This window comes from Heterocephalus glaber, unplaced genomic scaffold, assembly GCF_053883595.1.
Source record: "Heterocephalus glaber isolate CG9 unplaced genomic scaffold, H.glaber_assembly_v1.0 deba00001504, whole genome shotgun sequence".
Taxonomy (NCBI): domain Eukaryota; kingdom Metazoa; phylum Chordata; class Mammalia; order Rodentia; family Bathyergidae; genus Heterocephalus; species Heterocephalus glaber.
The window spans coordinates 14,802,207-14,823,593 of NW_028258324.1; the positions used below are offsets into that span (position 1 = coordinate 14,802,207).

At 39.7% G+C, this 21,387-nt stretch overlaps 1 protein-coding gene and 1 pseudogene across 7 annotated transcripts in view; both read left to right on the forward strand.

The window, feature by feature from the left end:
- Esyt3 (extended synaptotagmin 3) overlaps window positions 1-8,741 on the forward strand; it is a 48,588-nt gene extending 39,847 nt beyond the window's left edge. Inside the window, exons 13-23 of one of the 6 annotated variants that reach the window (XM_004834319.3) lie at window positions 85-147; window positions 245-307; window positions 851-919; window positions 1,446-1,532; window positions 2,271-2,420; window positions 2,982-3,469; window positions 4,091-4,189; window positions 4,714-4,845; window positions 6,165-6,270; window positions 6,912-6,961; window positions 7,416-8,741. In XM_004834319.3, the coding sequence (XP_004834376.2) occupies window positions 85-147; window positions 245-307; window positions 851-919; window positions 1,446-1,532; window positions 2,271-2,420; window positions 2,982-3,469; window positions 4,091-4,189; window positions 4,714-4,845; window positions 6,165-6,270; window positions 6,912-6,961; window positions 7,416-7,452 (1,344 nt within the window). In that variant the 3' untranslated portion in view covers window positions 7,453-8,741. The other 5 variants (XM_087186212.1, XM_021248814.2, XM_021248945.2 and 2 more) reach the window with 5 other exon arrangements.
- A 127-nt stretch (window positions 8,742-8,868) lies between these two features.
- LOC147825253 (la-related protein 4-like) lies at window positions 8,869-18,165 on the forward strand (annotated as a pseudogene). The gene is made up of 2 exons (XR_015440826.1): window positions 8,869-17,365; window positions 17,473-18,165. The product of XR_015440826.1 is annotated as a la-related protein 4-like (transcript).
- The last annotated feature ends 3,222 nt before the right edge of the window (window positions 18,166-21,387 follow it).

A 21,387-nucleotide genomic window follows, 5' to 3' on the forward strand; every position in this document is an offset into this window, starting at 1 on the left:
CCTTCTGCCATGAGTAGTTGTCTCTAAAGCCAATCTTTCTCCTGCTGCTGGGGACACTCAGTGAGAGCCCGTGTCTCTTTTCAGGACCATGGTAACCTTTCTACTGCCATCCTTGTGGTCTTCTTGGAGAATGCCTGCAACCTACCGGTGAGTGGTGACATGTTCAGAGTGTCACACACACCCTCCCTAGTACATATCATTTTCAAATTTCCAAGGTGTTGCTTTAATCCTTCTTATGCTGCAGAGAAATCCATTTGACTACTTGAATGGTGAATATCGAGCCAAAAAATTCTCCAGGTTTGCCAAGGTAAGTGTGACTGGTCCAAAAACTCAGAGGGAAAATCACTCTTTTCCCCCAAAGTAACATGGAATAATAACATGGGATAATAGGAGGTTTGGTGCCCTTCATTGTGTCTCCTGTGTGCCAAGCACTGGGCTTGGCAACTCTTCCCCATTCATTATCCTGGTGACTACAGTCAGTTTTTATTGCCAAATTATAAACTCAGATTACCCAGAAGATTAAGTGCCTGGGTCAAGGAGCTGGAACTTGACTCTACCCAGTTTGTTTCCATAGCCTCAGGGGAAGACAGCCTGCTCCCAGCCCAGCCAAGCTCTGGCTTAGGCCTCTGGTCTCTAACTTGGAACCTCTCCCTGGAGTCAGCCTTGTCCCGGTGGCTTGTGTAATTGTGGCCTAGGGGCCTGGGAGCTCAGGCAGCCTACTCTAAGAGAAGCAATTGCTCACCCCAGGTGCCACTGATGCTTGGGTGGGGTTGGGGGAGGCGTGGAGATAGGAACTCTAGCAGACCCTGATGGTACCATCTTCAATATTGTGGGTTTTCCTGCTTCACAGAATAAGGTCAGCAGAGACCCTTCTTCCTATGTCAAGCTATCTGTAGGCAGGAAGACATACACGAGTAAGGTAAGAGCTTGGTGTGTAGGCCTGGGGTAAGGAACTGGGCAAAAGGGAAGGAAATGAACTTATACTGAACATTTAGTAGGCACTTTATTTAGGCCTCCCAGTAACTTCACAAAATAGTTTTGTACTTCAAGCTCTGATGATCAGAGATACTAATTGACTTGCCCAAGGGCAGTATTACAAAGCAACAGAGTTAGGGTTCAAGCTTGGGCATGGTTCTAGAGCCCATGTCCTTTCTACCACACCATGAAGCCCTCAGTCCAGCACTAGGCATCCTGTCGGCCCCACTCCCTCAAAGTGAGCTCTCACCATAGTACAATTTTAAGCCCTCAGTAAAACTTCTGGCAAGGCCCTCCTTGGCTTTGAGTATGGCTGCCCTACCCTGTGTCCCCTGGCTGGAGTAGGTGGGTCTGATCCCAGGGCAGGTAAAGTTCCCATTGGTACATGGTGGGCAGACTGACAGCAGAGCATGCCAGCATCCAGCTCTGCCCAACTTGACCTTCAATGACCTCCCCTCTTCTGTTCCCAGACGTGTCCCCACAGCAAGGACCCTGTGTGGAGCCAGGTGTTCTCCTTTTTTGTGCACAACGTGGCAGCTGAGCAGCTCTGTCTGAAGGTTTGAACCTGGGCTCTTGGGAGAAGAGATTTCTAAGCTGGGAGGGCTCCCAAGCCTTGAGCAAGTTCCAGCAGTATTCACTCAGCCTCTAGTATATGAGAGAGGACACTGAGGCCCCACAGAGCCTCATCTCCTTGAGGATGGTGCCCAAGGTCACTGTGTAGGAGGCTTTGGGAAGACAAAGCCCTGTAAGTACCTTGGATCTCCCTGAAAAGGATCTCTGCAGTTGTTACACAGTACTCGGAATGGTCTTTGTTGGTGTCTATGGAGGACACTAATAATGGTGTACTTGTTTAAATTTTTTTCATTTAACATTCATTAAAAAATCTGTTGGAAGAAATTAGCTCCTTTTATACATAAGCAAATAGATGCTAAATCATTGATTTGCCCACGATCTCATGACCAACAAGTGGTGGAGCTGGGATCTTTTGGGATCCCGAGTCCTGCCTGTATGCCTCCTCCCGAAGCAGCAGAACTTGCTGGTCCCTAAAGCCCCTGTGGCCCTTGGCATTTGCCATTCTGGCCTCAGAAGAACCATAATCACCTCTACCCTGAGTCATTTTCTTCCCCTGACTGCAGGCAGAGACCAGATCTGGCCTAGCCTCATACCTGTTTCCAGAAAAGGACCACATGCCAAATATGGACTGAAGTAAGCCCAGACTGGCTGGGGCCCAGAAGGTAGTGGTGGTTCAGGTAGGCTTAGCCATCCTCTCGTTTTGTGACTGGCCCACTGCCCAGGTGCTGGATGATGACCAGGAGTGTGCTCTGGGAGTGCTGGAGTTCCCCCTGTGCCAAATCCTCCCCTATGCTGACCTCACCCTGGAGCAGCGCTTTCAGCTGGACCATTCAGGCCTGGACAGCCTCATTTCCATGAGGCTGGTGCTGCGGGTAAATCTCTCTCGTCCCCTGGGGGGAAGGGGGAGTGCAGCTCTGGCTATGGAGCAAGGTGAACTGTTCCAGCACTAAGCTCCAAACCATTTTCATCAGTTTTGGAATACTGTCAGTCATCTCTTCACATATTGCCTTCCCCCATTTTTTAATCCCTTAGTTTAATCCTTCTATACTGGATCTTCTCATCTGTTTTCCATGTCTCTTGACCTCACCTTGTTTCCCATTTATTTTCTCAGCACTTTTTCAGAGATCCCACCTTCATGGACCTCACTGCAACTCTCAGAGTAGCTTAACTTTTATTTTTTCAGCTTTCTCTTTTCAAAAAGAATTATGCTTGCTTTCTTATGGATATGGCTGTGCATTTAAAAAGATGTTCATTTTATTTTGGCATAAAAGCTCTTTTAGAATACTTGGATTACCATATTTCTGTAAATGAAATTTCCCAGGAAGGGTCTTGGTGATTGATGACTGAGAGGAAAAGGGAAAGAAAAAACACAATGGCTGGGGTTGTAGAAGTGGTGGGCCCAGTCCATAAACTACCTTGTTATCTGCTTCTAGTTCCTGCGAGTGGAGGAACGAGAGCTGGGGAGCCCGTACACAGGACCTGAAGCCTTAAAGAAAGGTCCTCTGTTCGTCAAGAAGGTGGTTACCAACCATGGTCCCAAAGCCCCACTCCAGGGAGAAGGCCCTGCAGACTTGCTGTGTCCTCCAGACCCTGCTTCTTACACCATGGATGCCTCCAAGAGCACACTAACCACTTCCAGTGCTTCCACCAACCCTGTACCCCAAGAGACAATCTTAGAGCCCAAAGGCAAAGACAGTGCCAATGGGTTCTCTGAGCCCATGGGGAAGAAGAAGAGTTCAACCACCATCTTCCTGACTGTCCCAGGCCCCCATTCTCCAGGACCCATCAAGTCACCCAGACCCATGAAACGCCTTGCTTCCCCATTTGTATGGCCGCCCAAGGGTCTGGGTCCCAGCATCTCCTCGCTCAACTCCCTGGCCTCTTCCTGCTTTGATCTGACAGATACCACCTTCAACACTGAGTATGCATCTCTCTGCTTAATCTTTTCTAATATCACCTGCATGAAAAACATTTCGTGGATGTAAAAGTAGATATAAACTTAAATACCTATGCAAGTTCTGGTTTTCCACAGAATACTGTATCTTCACAAGAGGCAGCAAGGTGTGGTAGAAGAAACACAGAACAAGGGAGAAAACTAGTCTGGTTATGGCTCAAGCTACATACTGACTATACAGTAGATGCTGGGCTTCAGTTAATGTCCCTTCTAGCAGAAACATTTCCTGAGTTCTAAAGCACTGCAGTGTAATGATATGAAAAGCTTAAGATATGGAATTATGTAATAAATAGCCACCATTTATTAAGTGTTTACTATGGACCGAAGATTTTACTTGATTTGTCTTCACCATAACCCTGAGAACTTAGTAGCATAAAAGTCAAATTAACCCAAAGCCCTACAAGGAATTGTGATACAAAGGCAGATCCACTCCAGTGTTCATGTTGTTCTTACTGAAAAGTAGGATAACTATACCTGATGCTGGATGGAACCAACTTCCAACTGAAAAGAACTTAGAATTATCTTGAGGGGAAAGGAGAGAGTTAACACTTGTTACAACAAGAGAAATGACAAGCTCTTTCTTTACAGAGTTGGCAATTGCAGACAGCAGGGCCTTGGTGAGATCCAGCTCACGGTGCGCTATGTGTGTCTGTGGCGATGCCTCAGGGTGCTGGTCAATGGCTGCAGGTAAAGGGATTCTGGGACAGGAAGGTGCTTTGGAAGCATCAGGGGACCATAAATCAAAGTTGGGGCATTTGGAGCAATAGCAAGGGCATGTAGTAGACTCAAAGTAGTAACACACTGGGAAGAAATGAAACTTGAAGGCCTGTATGCCATGAGCAGCAAAGGGCACTCTTGGGTGGTTATTCATTGATGGTGCTGATGGGCTCAGGAGCCAAAGGCTGTGTTTAGACGCAATCACTGTAAAACTATCTTGGGTTGGCTGACAGCCAATAGATTTTCCCAACCAAAAATTCCTAACTTAGATGAAAAGTACTTACTCTACCTCAAACCACAAAAATGCATGTTTTCAAAATTATGCACCTGATATTTTGTCCTCTAAATTCTGGAGATTTTCATGTTTTGGTCAGGTTGACCACAAAAGATGTTCTCAAGCCCATCTAAAGGCAAATGGTTAGTTTAGCTTTCTCCCAAATGACTATTTTCAGTGTTTGAAATCCAAGGGCCTTTTTTCCCCCCCTACAAATCAGAAATTTGACACCGTGTACCAGCAGTGGAGCTGATCCCTATGTCCGTGTCTACTTGTTGCCAGAAAGGAGGTGGGCAGGTCGTAAGAAGACCTCAGTGAAGCACAAGACGCTGGAGCCCCTGTTTGATGAAACGTAAGTGGCTGTGGGTCTGCCTAGAATGCCTAATCCCTTCAAGTATCTGCTGAGCACTGGGTCTGTGCCTGGCAAACTGCCAGATGCTGGAGGCGGCCAGGGCTGTACAGGACTTCATGAAGCCTCTGTATACTTTTTGGTGGGAGAAAAGGAGTACCAGGACAGATTATCAAAAAGGCTACCCACATTTAACTGGCCACCAAGACTAAAGTGTTCCTGATTACGGAATGTTCTATACTCATTCCCTTTAAATATTTTGGCAGTAAGAGGATTTGAATTTGATTAAAATTTTTCTGGAGGATCTGTTTTAATGGAACCTAAGGACATAAAATTTCTTCCAAGGCTCGAAGCTTTTGGCCCTCCTGCAACATAATGGAGATGGCAGGTGAAACAAATCCTTTCTCCTCCGCAGAGGCTTACCCACCCCTGTCCTTAGAAAGAAAACTGCCTGGCAGATTCGAATCACATAGCAACTTTTATTTCAAATATTTTCAGTCTTGATAATCCTCAAGGTGCTGAAGCCAGGATTTCATCATTACTTCCTTCTGTTTCAGAATCCTAAGAAAATCTATTTTAGCCAGCTTAGAAAGATGGTACACCTCTTAATTTTGGTTCTTATTCTGGTCAATACTTATTTTAAAAGGGTTGTGACTGATTCCTTTTTTGACTATGTCTAAGAACTACTGTGATTGAGTTTGTCAATATCAAGAAAGGCTGTCGGCAAAAAAAAAAAAAAAAAAAAAAAGGCTATTGGGAGAGAATTTATCATTCAGCTTTTACTGAATGCTGGCACCATCATGTCTAGAGCCACACAAGAGACTTTGCTCCCAGAGAGCTCTGACACATAAAAAGATGTCAAAATGCTATGTAGGAACATAAGGGATAGCTTTAACATTTGACTTTAAAGACAATCTGTTAGTTTCTTCTTTCAAAATTAGAACAGCATGATAAGCCTGGATTATCTGGAAGGCACTCTTGGCCACACCCACCTTAAAAATAAACCTAGATGTAAGGGGTCCCTTATGAATACCTGACAGATTCCTCTGCCTTACTCCACAGGAGGCAGCTGCTATTTTTCAGGAGGCACTTCTCAGAAAAGCCTCTTTACACTTCCAGGGTTCGTCAGCAACACAGGGCAGCAATTAGCCATACTCAATGCATTGAGGTACTCAATGAATTAACTATGAGCCAGTACTATTCCAGTTGCTCTTAATCTGTGGCTCCTGTTTTAGTGGGGAAGTAGATGAAACACTTCAAATTTTCAACCCAAATGACTGAAATATGTAAATCTCATTTCCTGAATTTTTTGCTCCTTAAAGATTTGAATTTTTTGTTCCTATGGAAGAAGTAAAGAAGAGGTCACTAGATGTTGCAGTCAAAAATAGTAGGCCACTTGGCTCACACAGAAGGAAGGAGTTAGGAAAAGTAAGTATTCAAGACTATTGGTATCTGGTGGTGGAACACATCCTTGCAGAAATTCTGACAAAATCATTACAGCTTACAATAGAACTGACTTCAAAATCCTCATTTGGAATTTTTTTGTTTTTCATATTCTTTAATACAGAAATATAAATATGATAATCTATTTTCATTCAAGAATCCAAATTCAACATTCTACAAGCATTTGAACACCTGCCATGGTCTTAACTCCCAGGAATATGCTCAGGAGAGACCCACCCAAAATGTATTTGTGTAGTACTTTGTACCTGTTGTATTTTAATAAACACCTTATACTCATCTCTTTAAAGCACTCATTTCTATGAGGTAGATGGTATTATTCCTATTTTCACAGATAAAGTAAGTTTTCTTTTTATAATATTCATTTAAAAACTCAAAAAGGAAAGAAAAAACCTGAAGTAGAACTCTGAACAACAACTTGCCTTTTTTCAGGACACTGAGGTCAGTGTCTGCATTCTCCCTCTGGAGAGGCTCCAATGTTGGGAGCCAAAAGAAAAAGCCCTGCTGAAAATCTGAAACCTAAGGAGATCCTTTATGATCAACTCAGTTTATCCCAAAGTTTCTGTTTAATGCAGTGTTTTATATGGGAATTATCTGTGATCCTTTAGGTACTGATTGATTTATCAAAAGAAGATTTGATTAAAGGCTTTTCACAATGGTAAGACTACTTTTTTATTTTATCACTGTTAACCTGCTATTCAAGGTAGCCCATATTTTTCTCCAAAGTTATTCCTCTTTCAGTAATATTTAAGAAAGGAAACAGATTAACACCTTATGGCAGTGATGGCAAATCTTTTAGACATAAGTGCCCAAAGTGCAATACAAAACCAACTTATTTACTGCAAAGTACCAACACTGAAATAACCTGAATACTGAAGTTTTAGTTTAGAAAAACAATTCATGCAATACGCATGTCACAGGTTCACCACCACTGCCTTATGGTATTACTACCTGCAGATCTTACCCATGTGACTTCTGTAAATTCTAGGCTTAACTTTGCCTGGCCAACTCAAGAGATGGGTCTGCAGGCTCCAGAGGCCCAGACATCTTATCGTGTTATAGCTACAAAACACTGACCTTCTAACACAAGTGCAAACCCCACTGTCTTACAGGTATGAGCTGACTCCAGACGGACAGCAGAGAAGCTGATGAGTACTATTCTTGCCAATATGTTACATTGTGTACATATGTATATTGTTATTTAAATAAGTCACGAATATATATATATATAAAATATTGTATAAATAACTGTATGACTAGTATTAGGAAGAGGCAGAGTTATATAAAGGCAAGAACTACTTCATCTTGGTTAAGTTTGGTCAAATGGGGTATTTATATCTAAAAAGTCATCAAAGGCCGGGGATTTAGCTCAGTGGTTCCACTGCCTGCCCTGCAAGTGCAAGCCTGAGTTCAATTCCCGGTACCAAAACAAAAGTCATCAAAAACCTCAGTGGTGGTTTTTTACTTTTGGTAGATAATTATACACATTTGATTTAGGACCTGCCTGAATGTATGCACCAGAAAGTGTCCCGCCCTTGACATAAGGGCCAAGAGAGATTTGTTCCTGGAGCAGCTAACAATTATTCCTGGGCAATTACTGATGAAGGGGAGGGCACTGACCCAACCCCAAACTCCCAACAGGTAATACTGCCAAAGCTGTTCTGGCTGCCACCTGTGACATTTCTATGGTTGGAGATTCATTTCTGCATTTGATTTGGAGCTAAAATGCACTTTCCTAATGGCAACCATGTTCTAACATACTTAAATACTCTGGAAATAATTCCACATGCTGGGGGCTATCCCCTACCATAGGAAAATGCAAGTCAAGTTCCAAACCCAGGTCTGATCTGCATTTACAGCAGAGCTTTGGAGAATGCAGAAGAGTATCATTATAAGCTTGAGAATTCTATCCCACTTTTCCAGAAAATAGCTGCTTCACTTAAGGTTAAAAGCAAAATATGTAAAGTGAATATGAAAAGTGCCTCTTGTGCATTTCAAAATTGAAAAGACCAAATGGACTTGCTACCCCCTCTGTTCTTATAACTAGTCTAAAGGTCATGTCTTATAAGTTTTTTGTCTGCACTACTGCCAACATTCTAAACAGTTTTATCATGCTACTCTCACTTAATTTGCTTAAGATAATCTGGTTTCTGCTGCTTTATTCATCATCTTCATTAAGCCAGTCCACAATGAAATGGCCTATTCCCACCTCCTATGTAGCATTTTCCATTTTAACGATTCTGTCTTATAACAGTAAATTTTAAAAAATATTCACTAGGTATCAACTAAGGTCACATGCTGTTATGTATGTCTGGTACTTAACGTTTCAATTTACATGTCAATTGAACTATATACTACCTGAACTGTTTTTCACCCTTGCAACCCAATCCTGTGCTAAGTATATGGAAGATGCATAATAAAATGTTTCTTCTCAGATTTCTACTTTGAACAACAAATTCTCATAATAAAATGTTTCTTCTCAGATTTCTACTTTGAACAACAAATTCTCATAATAAACTATGGCAAATTATGCTTATCCCATCTACTTCATGCCAACATTATAATTGCTCTCTAAATAGAAAATTACCTTGAAAATGGTAAAGTACCAGAGAAATATAAGAGAATTTATCATATATTCCATCCTAAATATTTGCAACCCTAAAGTAACTATTGCTCAAGGTGGCAGACAACAGATAGTTCCTAGTTCTTTTGACCAAAAGAAGAAAACCAGAATAGTTTGCAGAAGTCAGATGAGGAGTTAAAGTGTTGAAGGGAACGAGAATTTTAGCATACACCAGACAGGAGGCAAGGACCCTCAAAAGTTTTGTTTTGATAGAAAACACCTTGCCTGACAATGAGGTCAAGAACAGGTTGGCAAGAAGGGGTGGAAACAATCAGTTAAACTGCCCTAGAGGAGCACAGAGTCTGAAGTTACCTACCATCAACCTGAAGCCGAAACCCCCAAAACTAGAAAACAGGTTTAGAACCTGGAATCCTATGAAAACCTGAGTTAACCACAACTCTGGCCCTTAGGGTTGCTACTTGTATCCAGTGCACAGAGGAGACCACTCACTGTAGCAGACATCTGTCATGAATGGGAACTTGAAGATAAAAGATACTGGAACATCAAACCAAAAAATGAACTATTAAGGCAGAAATGGCATAAGAGGTACAAAGATACCTGTAAAATACACTGGCAAACATGTCTTGATCATTCAAAAAATATAAACAAGCATGTTAATTACTGTAACAAATACCTGAGATATTCACCTCATAACTAAAAGTTCATTTTGGCTCACAGTTTTGGAGGTTTCAGTCAATGATGACCTATGGCAAGAGATATTAGGAAAATGTCAACTATTAATTTCTATGTACTTAGAAAATTAGGCTCAAAATTTTAAAATTTTGTATTTTATCTCCCAGAAACTGACTAATCAAGCACAAAAGCTGGTATATAGACTTAACACAGTAGCACAACGTATATTGAGAATAGACTTAAGAACAAATGGAACATGTATAAAAATTCCTCTAAAGCCACAAAGGCTCAACAAATTCTAGAGACTCAATACCAAAAAGACTATACAGTATTCTCTAATCATAAGGAAATAAAATTAGAAAAACAAAAAACAAAAGACCGAGTTGGGCAATGTCTTAAGTTACTTTCCTTGTTGCTGAGACAAAATACTGGACACCCAAAATTAAAAGAGGAAAGGTTTATTCAGCTCACAGTTTGTAGAAGTTTCAGTCCTTCATTGGCTGGCTCCAAGACAAGGTGGCATGGCAGAAGAGAAATAGGCCATGCCCAAGCAGGCAGAAGGCAGCAAGTCTATCTTCCATCTTCCCCTTTATATTCTATCCAGGATACAAGCCTATTGGTTGGTATAACCCACACCCAGAACTGTGCTAAACCAATCAGTGGACTGATTTAGTCATCATATACCCTACATCCATAGTCACACATTCTTAGTCCACATTCACACACCCTAGATCCAGCCACCTCTGAAAAGCCCCACCTATGAGCACATGAAGCTCTGGTGGATATCTACATGTAAGTCATAACAGGCATATAGGTTAGTGGTAGACCATATGCTCAACATGATCAAAGTTCTAGGTTCAATCTCTGGCACCAAAATAAATTTTAAAATGTTAAGCTGCAGAAACAATCCAAGAAACGACATATTTTTAGACTTCATAATTCAAGAGGGGTGTGGTGGTGCATGCCTATAACCCCAGCACTCAGGAGGCTCACTCAGGAGGACTGAGAGTTCTAGGCCAGGCTGGCCTACATGGTGATATCCTGTCTCAAACCACTGCCCCGCTCCACCCCCAACATACTTCTAAACTTCTATTCCTAGCCAGAATGGAGTATCAGACGCCAAATTTGCCTCTCTGCTTATAACAACCAAATAATGTACAAATAAAAACTAAAAAAAAAACCCAAACCAGACAAAATATATGAAACAGTCTAAGACATAGGATATCAGGTATAGGTTCATATGAATATAAGTGTTCATAGATTGCAATTTTATTTGTAGTAAAAATTGGAAAACCCAAATTTCCATCAATGGGTGAAGGAATAAATTATGGCATATTTATACAACAGAATGCTACACAGTAATAAAAACTGAACTAATACATGCAACAACATGTAAAAAAATCTCAAAATAATTATTCTGAAAAAATGCCCAGCCAAAACAAAAAGAACATATGATTTCATTTATATTCCTATAAAGTACAAAATAATATATAGTGATGGAAAGCAGACAAAATGTTGCCTAGGGATGGGAGAGAATAAGAAAGGCATTAAAACTTTTTTGGAATGATGGGCATATCTTTTAATGTGACTGTGGTGGTTTCATATATATATATAAAAATATATATATATATGTCTGAACTTATTAGATTGTGTATTTTAAGTGTGTAAGCTTATATGCCAATTATACCTCAATAAAATTGTTAAATTGAATGTTTTCATTTAAATATTGCTAAATAATAATTGTAGTACTTTTATTTATAATTTTTTAAAAATTGGATAAGAGCAGATCTGATAGGGATGGCCTAAAGCTCTTGCTATTAGTGTCAATGTACTTCTCAGTGGTTCTTCAAGAACCTCCAAAACAATCACAGGCCTCAGGGGAAGTGTTTGAAAACTTCTATATTAAACTAAGAGTTAACCATAGGCTCATAAACTAGTAACACAATTTAGATGAAAATAATATTTTGAGTATATTTTTTCTAATATTCAAACTCATAGCAATTTTCTGGGATAATCTGATCAATTCAGAATATTTAAATATTCAAATACTATACTTTTTCTACTAAATCCTCGACACATGTTTTTTTTTTTTCCGTTTTGGTACCGGGGATCAAACTTGGGACCTTGTGCTTGCAAGGCAGGCACTGGAACCACTGAGCTAAATCCCTGACCCCTTGACACATGTTCTTTACAAATGGTGGGCTAGTGTTTAGAAACGTAACTGCAGATTAACAAAACAATTTTAAATTTAGAAGGAATCCAAGACATTATCTTATATCTCCCTAAGCCTAAGGTCACACCACCAAGGATGTGGACATTTATTCTTCAGTGCACCTTGCCTCCTGGAAATGCTATACAATATTCTATGTGCTACCTGCCAAGAATGACTGAGAAATTTTCCTAGGCCTGCTACTTATAAAAAGGATGGGGGTAGCTTAAAGTAGTTTGTACTCATGGATGTGATGTAGACACTAGTCCCTTAAGAAAATCAGACTGGGAGAAGCCTGTGGGGAACAGAGCTTGCAGTTGCAGGCAGGTCCTAGCCAGGGCCCCGCCCTGACCCCTGCAGCTGGAACCCACAGGCCCAGCCAAAGGCCTGCCTGGAAAAGAGCTGAAGAGACACACAAGCAACAGCCAGAGGCCCACCCAGATTCCATCGGTAAGTGTGCCCAGATCCCAGCCAAGAATCCTGTGGGGACCAGAGCAGTGCAGTAGTGGGCAGGTCCCAGCTAGGGCCCCATCCTGACCCCTGAAGCTGGAACCCACAGGCCCAGCCAAAGGCCCACCTGGAAAAGAGCTGCACAGGAGTACAAGCAATAGCCAGAGGCCTGCCCAGATACCACTGGTAAGTGTGTGCAGACCCCAGCCAGAAGCCCACTCAGACACCAGCAACTGGGGTGCATAGCCCCCAGCCAAAGGCCTACCCAGACAACAGCTACATAGGGGGTCAGGATCCAGCCAGAGGCATGCCCAGATACCATCCCAAGTGTGCACAGACCCCAGCCAGAACCCCGCCTGGACAACAGGGTAGTGCAGGGATCCAGAAGGCCACCATTCGGAACCCAGGAATTGGCACAGGGATGAGCAGCAGAGAAAAGGACTCTTGGTGGCTTACTGAAAATTGAAGACCACTGAGTGAGCAAAAAGTTGCCTCAACAAAGGCACAGCAGGTTGCATCTGTTGAAATGAGAAGACACGTAAACAAGTCTCAAAACCAGACTTCTAGATTACCTAAGGCAGCCCCAAAGAGCAAGGAGATGGAACAATCTGATACTCAACCGCCTGGACTCCCTGAACTGGCAACAAAAGAGGATCTGGAAATAATGAAATAAAAAATAATTTCTCAAATAACAACAGAGGTTGTGTCCCTAGTACAAGACATGATTAATAAATCTAGAAGAGACATAAATTTAAAAAAATAGAGGAGCTGAGGAACATGATGGAATCCCAGCATAGGAAACAAATGGAATCCATAAAACAGATGCAAACAGATTCCCAAGAAATTAAAAATGCCACTGAAAGTTTATGAAGCAGAGTGAGCCAATGTGAGGACAGAATTTCAGATATAGAAGACAGGATTGCAATTAGTGACCAGGAAAAGAAAAATTTCTTAAAAATAGTAAGGGACCACAAGAAATCTAGCAGCTGCTAGATGATGCAAAGAAGAATAACCTAAGACTGATTGGAGTCAACGAAGAAACAGGAGAGTGCAAAGGACATTAAAAAACTGTTCACAGAAGTAACAACAGAAAATTTCCCAAGCAAGGGAAAAGATCTTGATACACAGATAAGTGAGGCATATAGGACTCCAACTAGCCATGATCAAAATCTACACCTAGGCATATATAATAGTCAAGATTCCAGGAACCCAACAGAAGAACAAAATTCTACAAGCAGAGAAAAGAAACAAATCACATTCAAAGGAAAGCCAATCAGAATCACAGCCGACTTCTCAACACAAACCCTCAAGGCAAGAAGAGCCTGAAGTGAAGTATTTCAAGCCCTAAAGGAAAACCTCCAACCCAGATTGATGTACTCTGCAAAACTTTTGTTCAGAATTGATGGAGAAATATGATACTTTCATGACAAAGAGCACCTGAGGAACTTCATGAATACCAAACCAGTACTCCAAAAAATTTTAAACATTATTCCTAGGAAAAGACAATGAGGATCACAACCCCAGGAAGCCCAACAGAATAAATCCATCAGAAACGACAAGAAATTAAATGCAAAGGGGGAGAATCCAACAAAAAGAAAAAGTCATGACAAGGATAAGTCAATATGTATCAGTTATAACCATCAATGTTGATGGTCTCAATTCACCAATCAAAAGAAATAGACTGGCAGAATGGGTCAAGAAGCAAGATCCAACAATATACTGCATACAAGAAACACACTTAATTCAAAAAGAAACTCATAGACTGAAAGTTAAAGGGTGGAAAACAATACTCTATGCAATAGGAACCCCCCTGAAAACAGGAGTATCCTCTTTCCAGAAAAAATGGATTTCAAACCAACACTGATTAAGAGAGACAAAGCAGGACCCTACATCCTTGTAAAGGGCAAAATCCAAGAGAAAGACATGAGAATCATAAATATATACACACCAAATACTAGTGCACCCAACTATATAAAACAAATATGGACATGAAAAATCAAATCAGCACTAATAGTAGCAGGGGACCTCAATACCCCACTGTCACAGATGAACTAGACAGAAAATAAACAATGAAATACTAGAATTCAAACTCTTAAATGAATGGAGTTAACAGATGTTTACAGAGTGTTCCACCCCACAAAATTAGAACATACATTCTCTTCAGCTGCACATGGGTCATCTTCCAAAATAGACCATATACTTGCTCATAGAACATGTTTAAGTAAGTGCAAAGGAAATGAAGTTATCCCCTGTATATTATCGGACCATAGTACGAAGAAATTGGAGATCAATAGCAAAAGAAATCACAAGAATTTCATAAACATACAGAAATTGAACAACACACTTCTGAATAACCAATGGATCACAGAGGAAATTAAAGAAGAAATCAGACAGTTCCTTCAATTAAATGACAATGTCAGTACAACATATCGGAATCTATGGGACACAATGAAAGCAGTCTTATGAGGGAAATTCATAGCAGTGAATACTCATATTAGGAAAACAGAGCGAGCCCAATTAAACATCCTGATGCTGAACCTCAAGCTTCTAGAAAAAGAAGAGCAGGACAAACCCAAAGCCCATACTAGGGAGGAAATTCTAAAGATCAGAGCAGAGATCAATGCAATGGAGACTAAGAAAACAATACAAAAACTCAATGAAGCCAAGAGCTGGTTCTTTGAAAGAAGAAAATTGACAAACCCTTAGCAAACTTTATCAGAAAAAGGGAAGAAAAGGCCCAAATCCATGCAATAAGGAATGAAAAGGATGAAATTACAATTGACCCAGCATAAATCCAGAGGATCATCAATACCTACTTCCAGAATCTATATGCCAAAAAGATGGACAACACAGAAGACATGGACAGTTTCCTAGATATGAATTACTAAAGTTGAATGAAGAAGACGTAAAAATTCTAAACAACCCAATATCAATCAACAAAATTGAAAATGTAATTAAAAACTTTCCAACTAAGAAAAGCCCAGGCCCTGATGGCTTCACTGCTGAATTCTACAAGACATTTAGAGAGGAACTGCTGCCACTACTGTTTAAACTCTTCAATGAAATTGAAAGGGAAGCAATACTCCCAAATTCATTCCTGGAAGCAAGCATCACCTTGATCCTCAAAGCAAAGAAAGACCCAACCGAAAAAGAGAACTATACGCCAATCTCACTAATGAACATAGATGCAAAAATCCTTAATAAGATACTGGCAAATAGAATGCAGAAGATCATCAATAAGATCATACGCCTTGACCAAGTGGGATTTATCCCAGCAATGCAGGGATGGTTCAACATATACAAATCAATAAATGTAATACACTATATTAATAGAGCCAAGGTCAAAAACCATATGATCATCTCAAAAGATACAGAAAAAGCATTCAACAAAATCCAACATGCAGCTGATGAGAACCATTGGGCCGAGCAAAGGAAAACATGTTGCTCTTCATGGAGGGCAGAAGGAACAAGATTCTGGAAGGTTTGAGATACAAGAAGAAATGATAATCAGTGGGCATGGTGCACACACCTGTAATCTCAACATGGGAGGCTGAAACGGGATTACTGCGAGTTCAAGGCCAACCTAGGCTACATAGTGAGTTCAAGCAGGTAACATCTAAAAGGACTGGTTGAAATCCAAATGCCAAAGTATGGCAAGAAATTCCTCCTGGAAATCTTGATGCCACTCCTGTAACTCATGGAACTGAAAGCTCTTGGCATGAAACAGCAGCCATGTCAGGGTCTTAGACTGAGGGCAGTACAGAGCTTTCAGAAGATACGTGTAAAGGATATGAAATAATGTATTCTCCATCTTGTGAAACCCCAAGAAATAGTACTGGCATTGATGAACCAAGTGAGGGAATGATTTTAGGACTGGAAGATATGAGTTATCAAATATATGACATTTCTGGAGAAAGCAGTTTGGCAATTTCTACAGAAGATCTAAAAGAATGCCTGAAGAAACAACTAGAATTCTGTTTTTCATGAGAAAATTTATCAAAGGATCTTTACTTGATATCCCAAATGGACAGTGATCAGTTTGTCCCAATATGGACAGTTGCCAACATGGAAGAAATAAAAAAGTTGACCACAGATCTTGATCGAATTCTTGAAGTGTTGGGATCATCTCCAATGGTACAAGTTGATGAGAAAGGGGAGAAAGTGAAACCAAGTCATAAACTTCGTATTGTGATCCTCAGAGAGATTCCTGAAACACCACCAGAAAAAGAGTTGAAAGCTTTGTTCAAAACTGAAAACTGCCCCAAAGTGATAAGCTTGGAGTTTACACACAATAGCAACTGGTATGTCACCTTCCAGTCAGATACTGATGCACAATAGGCATTTAAATACTTAAGAGAAGTAGTTAAAACATTTCAGGGCAAGCCAATCATGGCAAGGATAAAAGCCATCAATACATTATTTGCTAAGAATGGTTATCAATTCATGGATTTTAGTATGTATAGTCAGCCCATTCAAGCTCAAGCACAGTATGCCTCACCAGTCTTTATGCAGCCTGTATATAATCCTCACTGACAGTACTCAGTTTATAGTATTGTGCCTCAGTCTTGGTCACCAAGTCCTGAACCTTACTTTGAAACACCACTGGCTCCCTTCCCCAATGGTCATTTTGTGAATGGCTTTAACTCACCAGGATCTTATAAAACAAAGCTGCTGCTATGAATATGGGCCAGCCATTCCCAACAACTCATGTGAAGCCTCATTTTAGGTCATCCAGTGGTACAGAACACTCAACAGAGGGCTCTGTGTCATTGGGGGATGGACCATTGAACAGATCTAGTTCAAGGAACTTTGCAACTGAACTGCATAACTCTACAGTAACAGGGCGTCAAGAGCAAACTTACCTTCCAAAGAAGATTCCTACTTTACAGATGGAACAAAATGGGGACTATGGTAGGGGCAGGAGAACTCTCTTCAGAGGTTGAAGATGACTGGAAGATGAAAGGATCCCAAGACCCCATCCTTCGGCTGAAGCAAAGTCTCCAACACCAAAGTTTGACTTAATAGCTTCAAATTTTCCTCCTTTACCTGGGAGTTCATCAAGAATGCCAGGTGAACTCCTTTTGGAGAATAGAATGTCTAATGTCGTTAAAGGTGTCTACAAAGAAAAGGAGAATGAAGACTTGCGAGTTAGTTGCCCAATACCTGCAGAAGATGAGCAGGCAGACTGTACTTCAGCCCAGCAACTCAGTATGAGTACCAGTCCTCCATATGCAACTGAGCTTCCTGTATTAAGCACAACTCAGCAAGAAAAGGATACAATAGATGATTCCATTGATCAGAAGGATGTTATCAATCAGATGACTACACCTGTTTCTTCCCTGCATACTGCAAAGCCATCAAGAGCAAATACAGCTTTACCATGTAATAGTAACATAAATATAACCACAGCTGTGCCCCTATAGGAACCCTGAAAGTTAAGTTATGCTGAAGTATGCCAGCAGCCCCCTAAAAAGCCATCTCCATTTCTTGTGCAGCCACTACGAGAACTTCGCTCCAATGCAGTGTCTCCCACCAAAACCAAGAGAATGGAGCTCCTGAGAAGTCTGCTGAGAAACCACATGAAGCCAGAAGCAAAGGCTAGTAAAGATTATTCCAGCTTCCGAGGCAATACCATTCCCAGGGAGCAGCTTGAAAAATCAGGGAACAGAGATGCCAGTTTAGCCCTAGGGGTATACCTCAGGGAGTGACTCCATGTAATGACAACAGTATGTGCCACCCACATCACCAAAGTAAAAAAAAACTCCTCAAAAACTTTCTTCCCATTAAACTTGAGCCATGACTGTTTTGAACTGATTTGGAGGGGAGGGAGTAGCCAGGAAGGATATGGAAAGTATATCCTTAAATCATTATGGATTTTGGAGTTATGAGCAGTAGGATCCAAAAATTCATCTCTAAAGTGATTAAATGCTGGAGGATTACAACTGATATAAATATATATATATATATATATATATATATATATATAATTTGCAGAGATTTTCTGCCTGAAGTCAATTTTGAGGGTTCAGATTTAGCTTGGAGGAGAAACACATCCTTCAGTATAGGAGATGAGGGAATGAGAGAAAATATTTTTTAAAGAAGCATTTCTGTAAAAATTAGAAATTACTTTTTAAAATCTATTTAAATTTTGGCTTAGAGAATGCCAACTCTGACTATATGGCCTTGTGTTGCAAAGCAGATCGGTGGCTAGTGTCTGTTGTATGTGTGTGCAAGAATGATTTCAGCCAAATCTGTTGTCATGTTAGTAAACAATTTGAAAACAATGTAATACTTGAGTTTTTCTTTTAGTTCAAAATTTAATTTTTCCTTTTGACCTTACCAATATTTCATTCAACAAACCATTAAAGCACTGATTGTACTTGGAGATGTGACTAGCAATCAGTCTGACACTCAAAGAAAGAATGGGGTAATTAAAATTTTTTTTAAATTTCATCTTTGACCTAAATAGGTCAAATGGATTTCAAGATTTAAACTATCCTGAGATTTGCACACCCCTCGCCCCAAAATGGGAAACACAAGTTTTTTGTCACTTCATTTGTCATTCTGTTGTTTGACTGCCCATCCCCGAAAGCAAAATAACCAACACCTACTGAATTGTAAATTTCTGACTGCTTTGACCAGTTTAGTCAAATCATATAACCGTTCTAAATTTCAGAATTGAATGAAATATTTTATTCTTCTGTTCTCATACTTAGAAATTTAAATCCCAGGTTGGTGAGTCCAACTGCTCCTTTAATAATTCGTAACTTACTTTCTAAGTTTTAAATTGTATTGAAGAGAAAAATTTTAAAGGATTAACTTTTTTCTGTTTATAGTTTATTGCCTTCCTTCAGTTCCCTTTTCAAAAGAAGTTTGAAATTCACTGAATCTGATAAAGCAAGTCAAAGAGGTTTTGAGATAAGGTGGAAATGATTGAAGGAAGTTAATTCACAATTTCTCAATGAATAAAATTGTAGCTGTCATATTAAATAGGCAAGTTTACATGCTGGTATTTACAAAATTACTAAAATATTGAAAATGTTGCATTAATCTATTTTAAATCATACCACATTAAGAGTTCTGTGTAGGGTGTGGTTTTTTTTTCTTTTTAGAGATACTTTGTATAGTAACTCTTATGTTAGTGAGTTACATATGTACAAATTGAAACGAAATTGTGAACACTGGAAAGCTCCATTCTGACACAGAATATAAACATCTTAGTAAATAAAATAAATGTAAAGGAGGTTAAAATTACATTACTGTGAAACTTATCTTCCAACTCTAGGTTAAACTTTGGAGATTTATATTAGGGGGTAACTATTAAGAACTTTGAAAACACTGCAGATTTCTGTTCAAGCCAGAATTATTATTTCTTTGTAACTTATTCAGCTTGGCAATTGCTTTTGATTTAGTGGATTGATAACATGACATAATATATTTACATAGTTTGAAACTATTCATTTCTACACACTATTTTAAAAACTCATCTACTAGATGAAACATATAATAAAACTACCTGTGCTAAAATTTTGGAGTTTAGGTCCTTTAAAAAAGGAATAACCATTGACTACATCTATGATAAAAATGATTTTTGGTTTGCTTAGATAATGCTGCAGTTGGTGGGTATGATGAACATTTAAAATGCTAACACCCTGTAATGCATTGAAGAGAATAAACTTTGTAAAAAAAAAAATACAACACACATTCATGATAAAAACCCTACAAAAAATTGGAATAGACAGTCTCTACTTCAACCTGATAAAAGCCATCCATGAAAAACCAACACCCAATATCATACTAAACAGTCAAAAACTGAAATCCTTCACACTAAAATCAGGAACAAGACAAGGATGTCCACTATCACCACTCCTGTTCAATATATTTTGGAAACATTAGCCATAGCAATTACCCAAGAGAAAGAAAAGGAATAAAGATAGGAAATGAAGAAGTCAAATTATCATTATTTCTAAATGACATGATACTCTATACAGAAGACTTCAAGAACTCCACCAAAAGTCTTCTAGACTTCACTACCAAATTCACTAGAGTAGCTAGATACAATGTCAACACACACAAAAATCAATAGCTTTCCTCTACATGAACAACAGACTCACTGAAAAAGGAACTGGAGAAATAATTCTCTTCACAATAGCATACAAAAAACTGAAATAGCTTGGAATCAACCTAACAAAAGAAATCAAAGACCTCCACTCTGAAAACTATAGCACTCTGAAAAGAGATCAAAGAGGATATCAGAAAATGGAAAGACATCCTTGCTCCTGGGTAGGAAAAACCAATATAGTGAAAATGGCCATTCTTCCAAAACTGCTATATAGATTCAATGCAATCCCAATTGAAATTCCAACAGCATACTTCACAGCCCTTGAGAAAACAATCCAAAAATTGATTTGGAACATAAAGAGACCTAGAAAAGCAAAAGCAATTCTAGGCAACAAAGACAAGGTAGGGAGTATCACAATCCCCAATTTGAAACTATACTACAAAGCTACTGTGATAAAAACAGCATGGTACTGGCAAAGAAACAGACCTGAGGACCAGTGGAACAGATTAGAAGATGCAGAAACAACTCCAGACACACTCAGCCATCTCATCTTTGACAAAGGAGCCAAACACCCTCACTGGAGGAAAGATAGCCTCTTTAATAAATGGTGCTGGAAAAATTGGGTTTCAACTTGCCAAAGATTAAAACTAGACCTATATCTCTCACCGTGCACTAAACTAAAATTGAAATGGATTAAAGATCTAAATATTAAAAGAGAAACACTAAACTGCCTGGAAGAGAGGTTAGGTAGAACTCTTGAAGACACTGGTGTAGGAAAAGATTTTATGAACAAAACCTCAGTTGCACGTGAACTAGCACAAAGAATCAACAAGTGGGATCTCTTATTAAAAAGCTTCTGCACAGCAAGAGAAACCACCAACAGCATGAAGACAAAACCCACAATGTGGAGAAAAAATTTTACCAGCTGTTCCTCAGACAAAGTTCTACTATCTAGAATATATAAAGAACTTAAAAAACTCAGACCTCCCAAATTTAAAGACCCAGTCCAAAAATGGGCATCTGAAATGAACACATTTCTCAGACAAAAGTAGAAATAGCAAATAAATATATGAAAAAATGTTCAACACCACTGGTCATTCAAGAGAT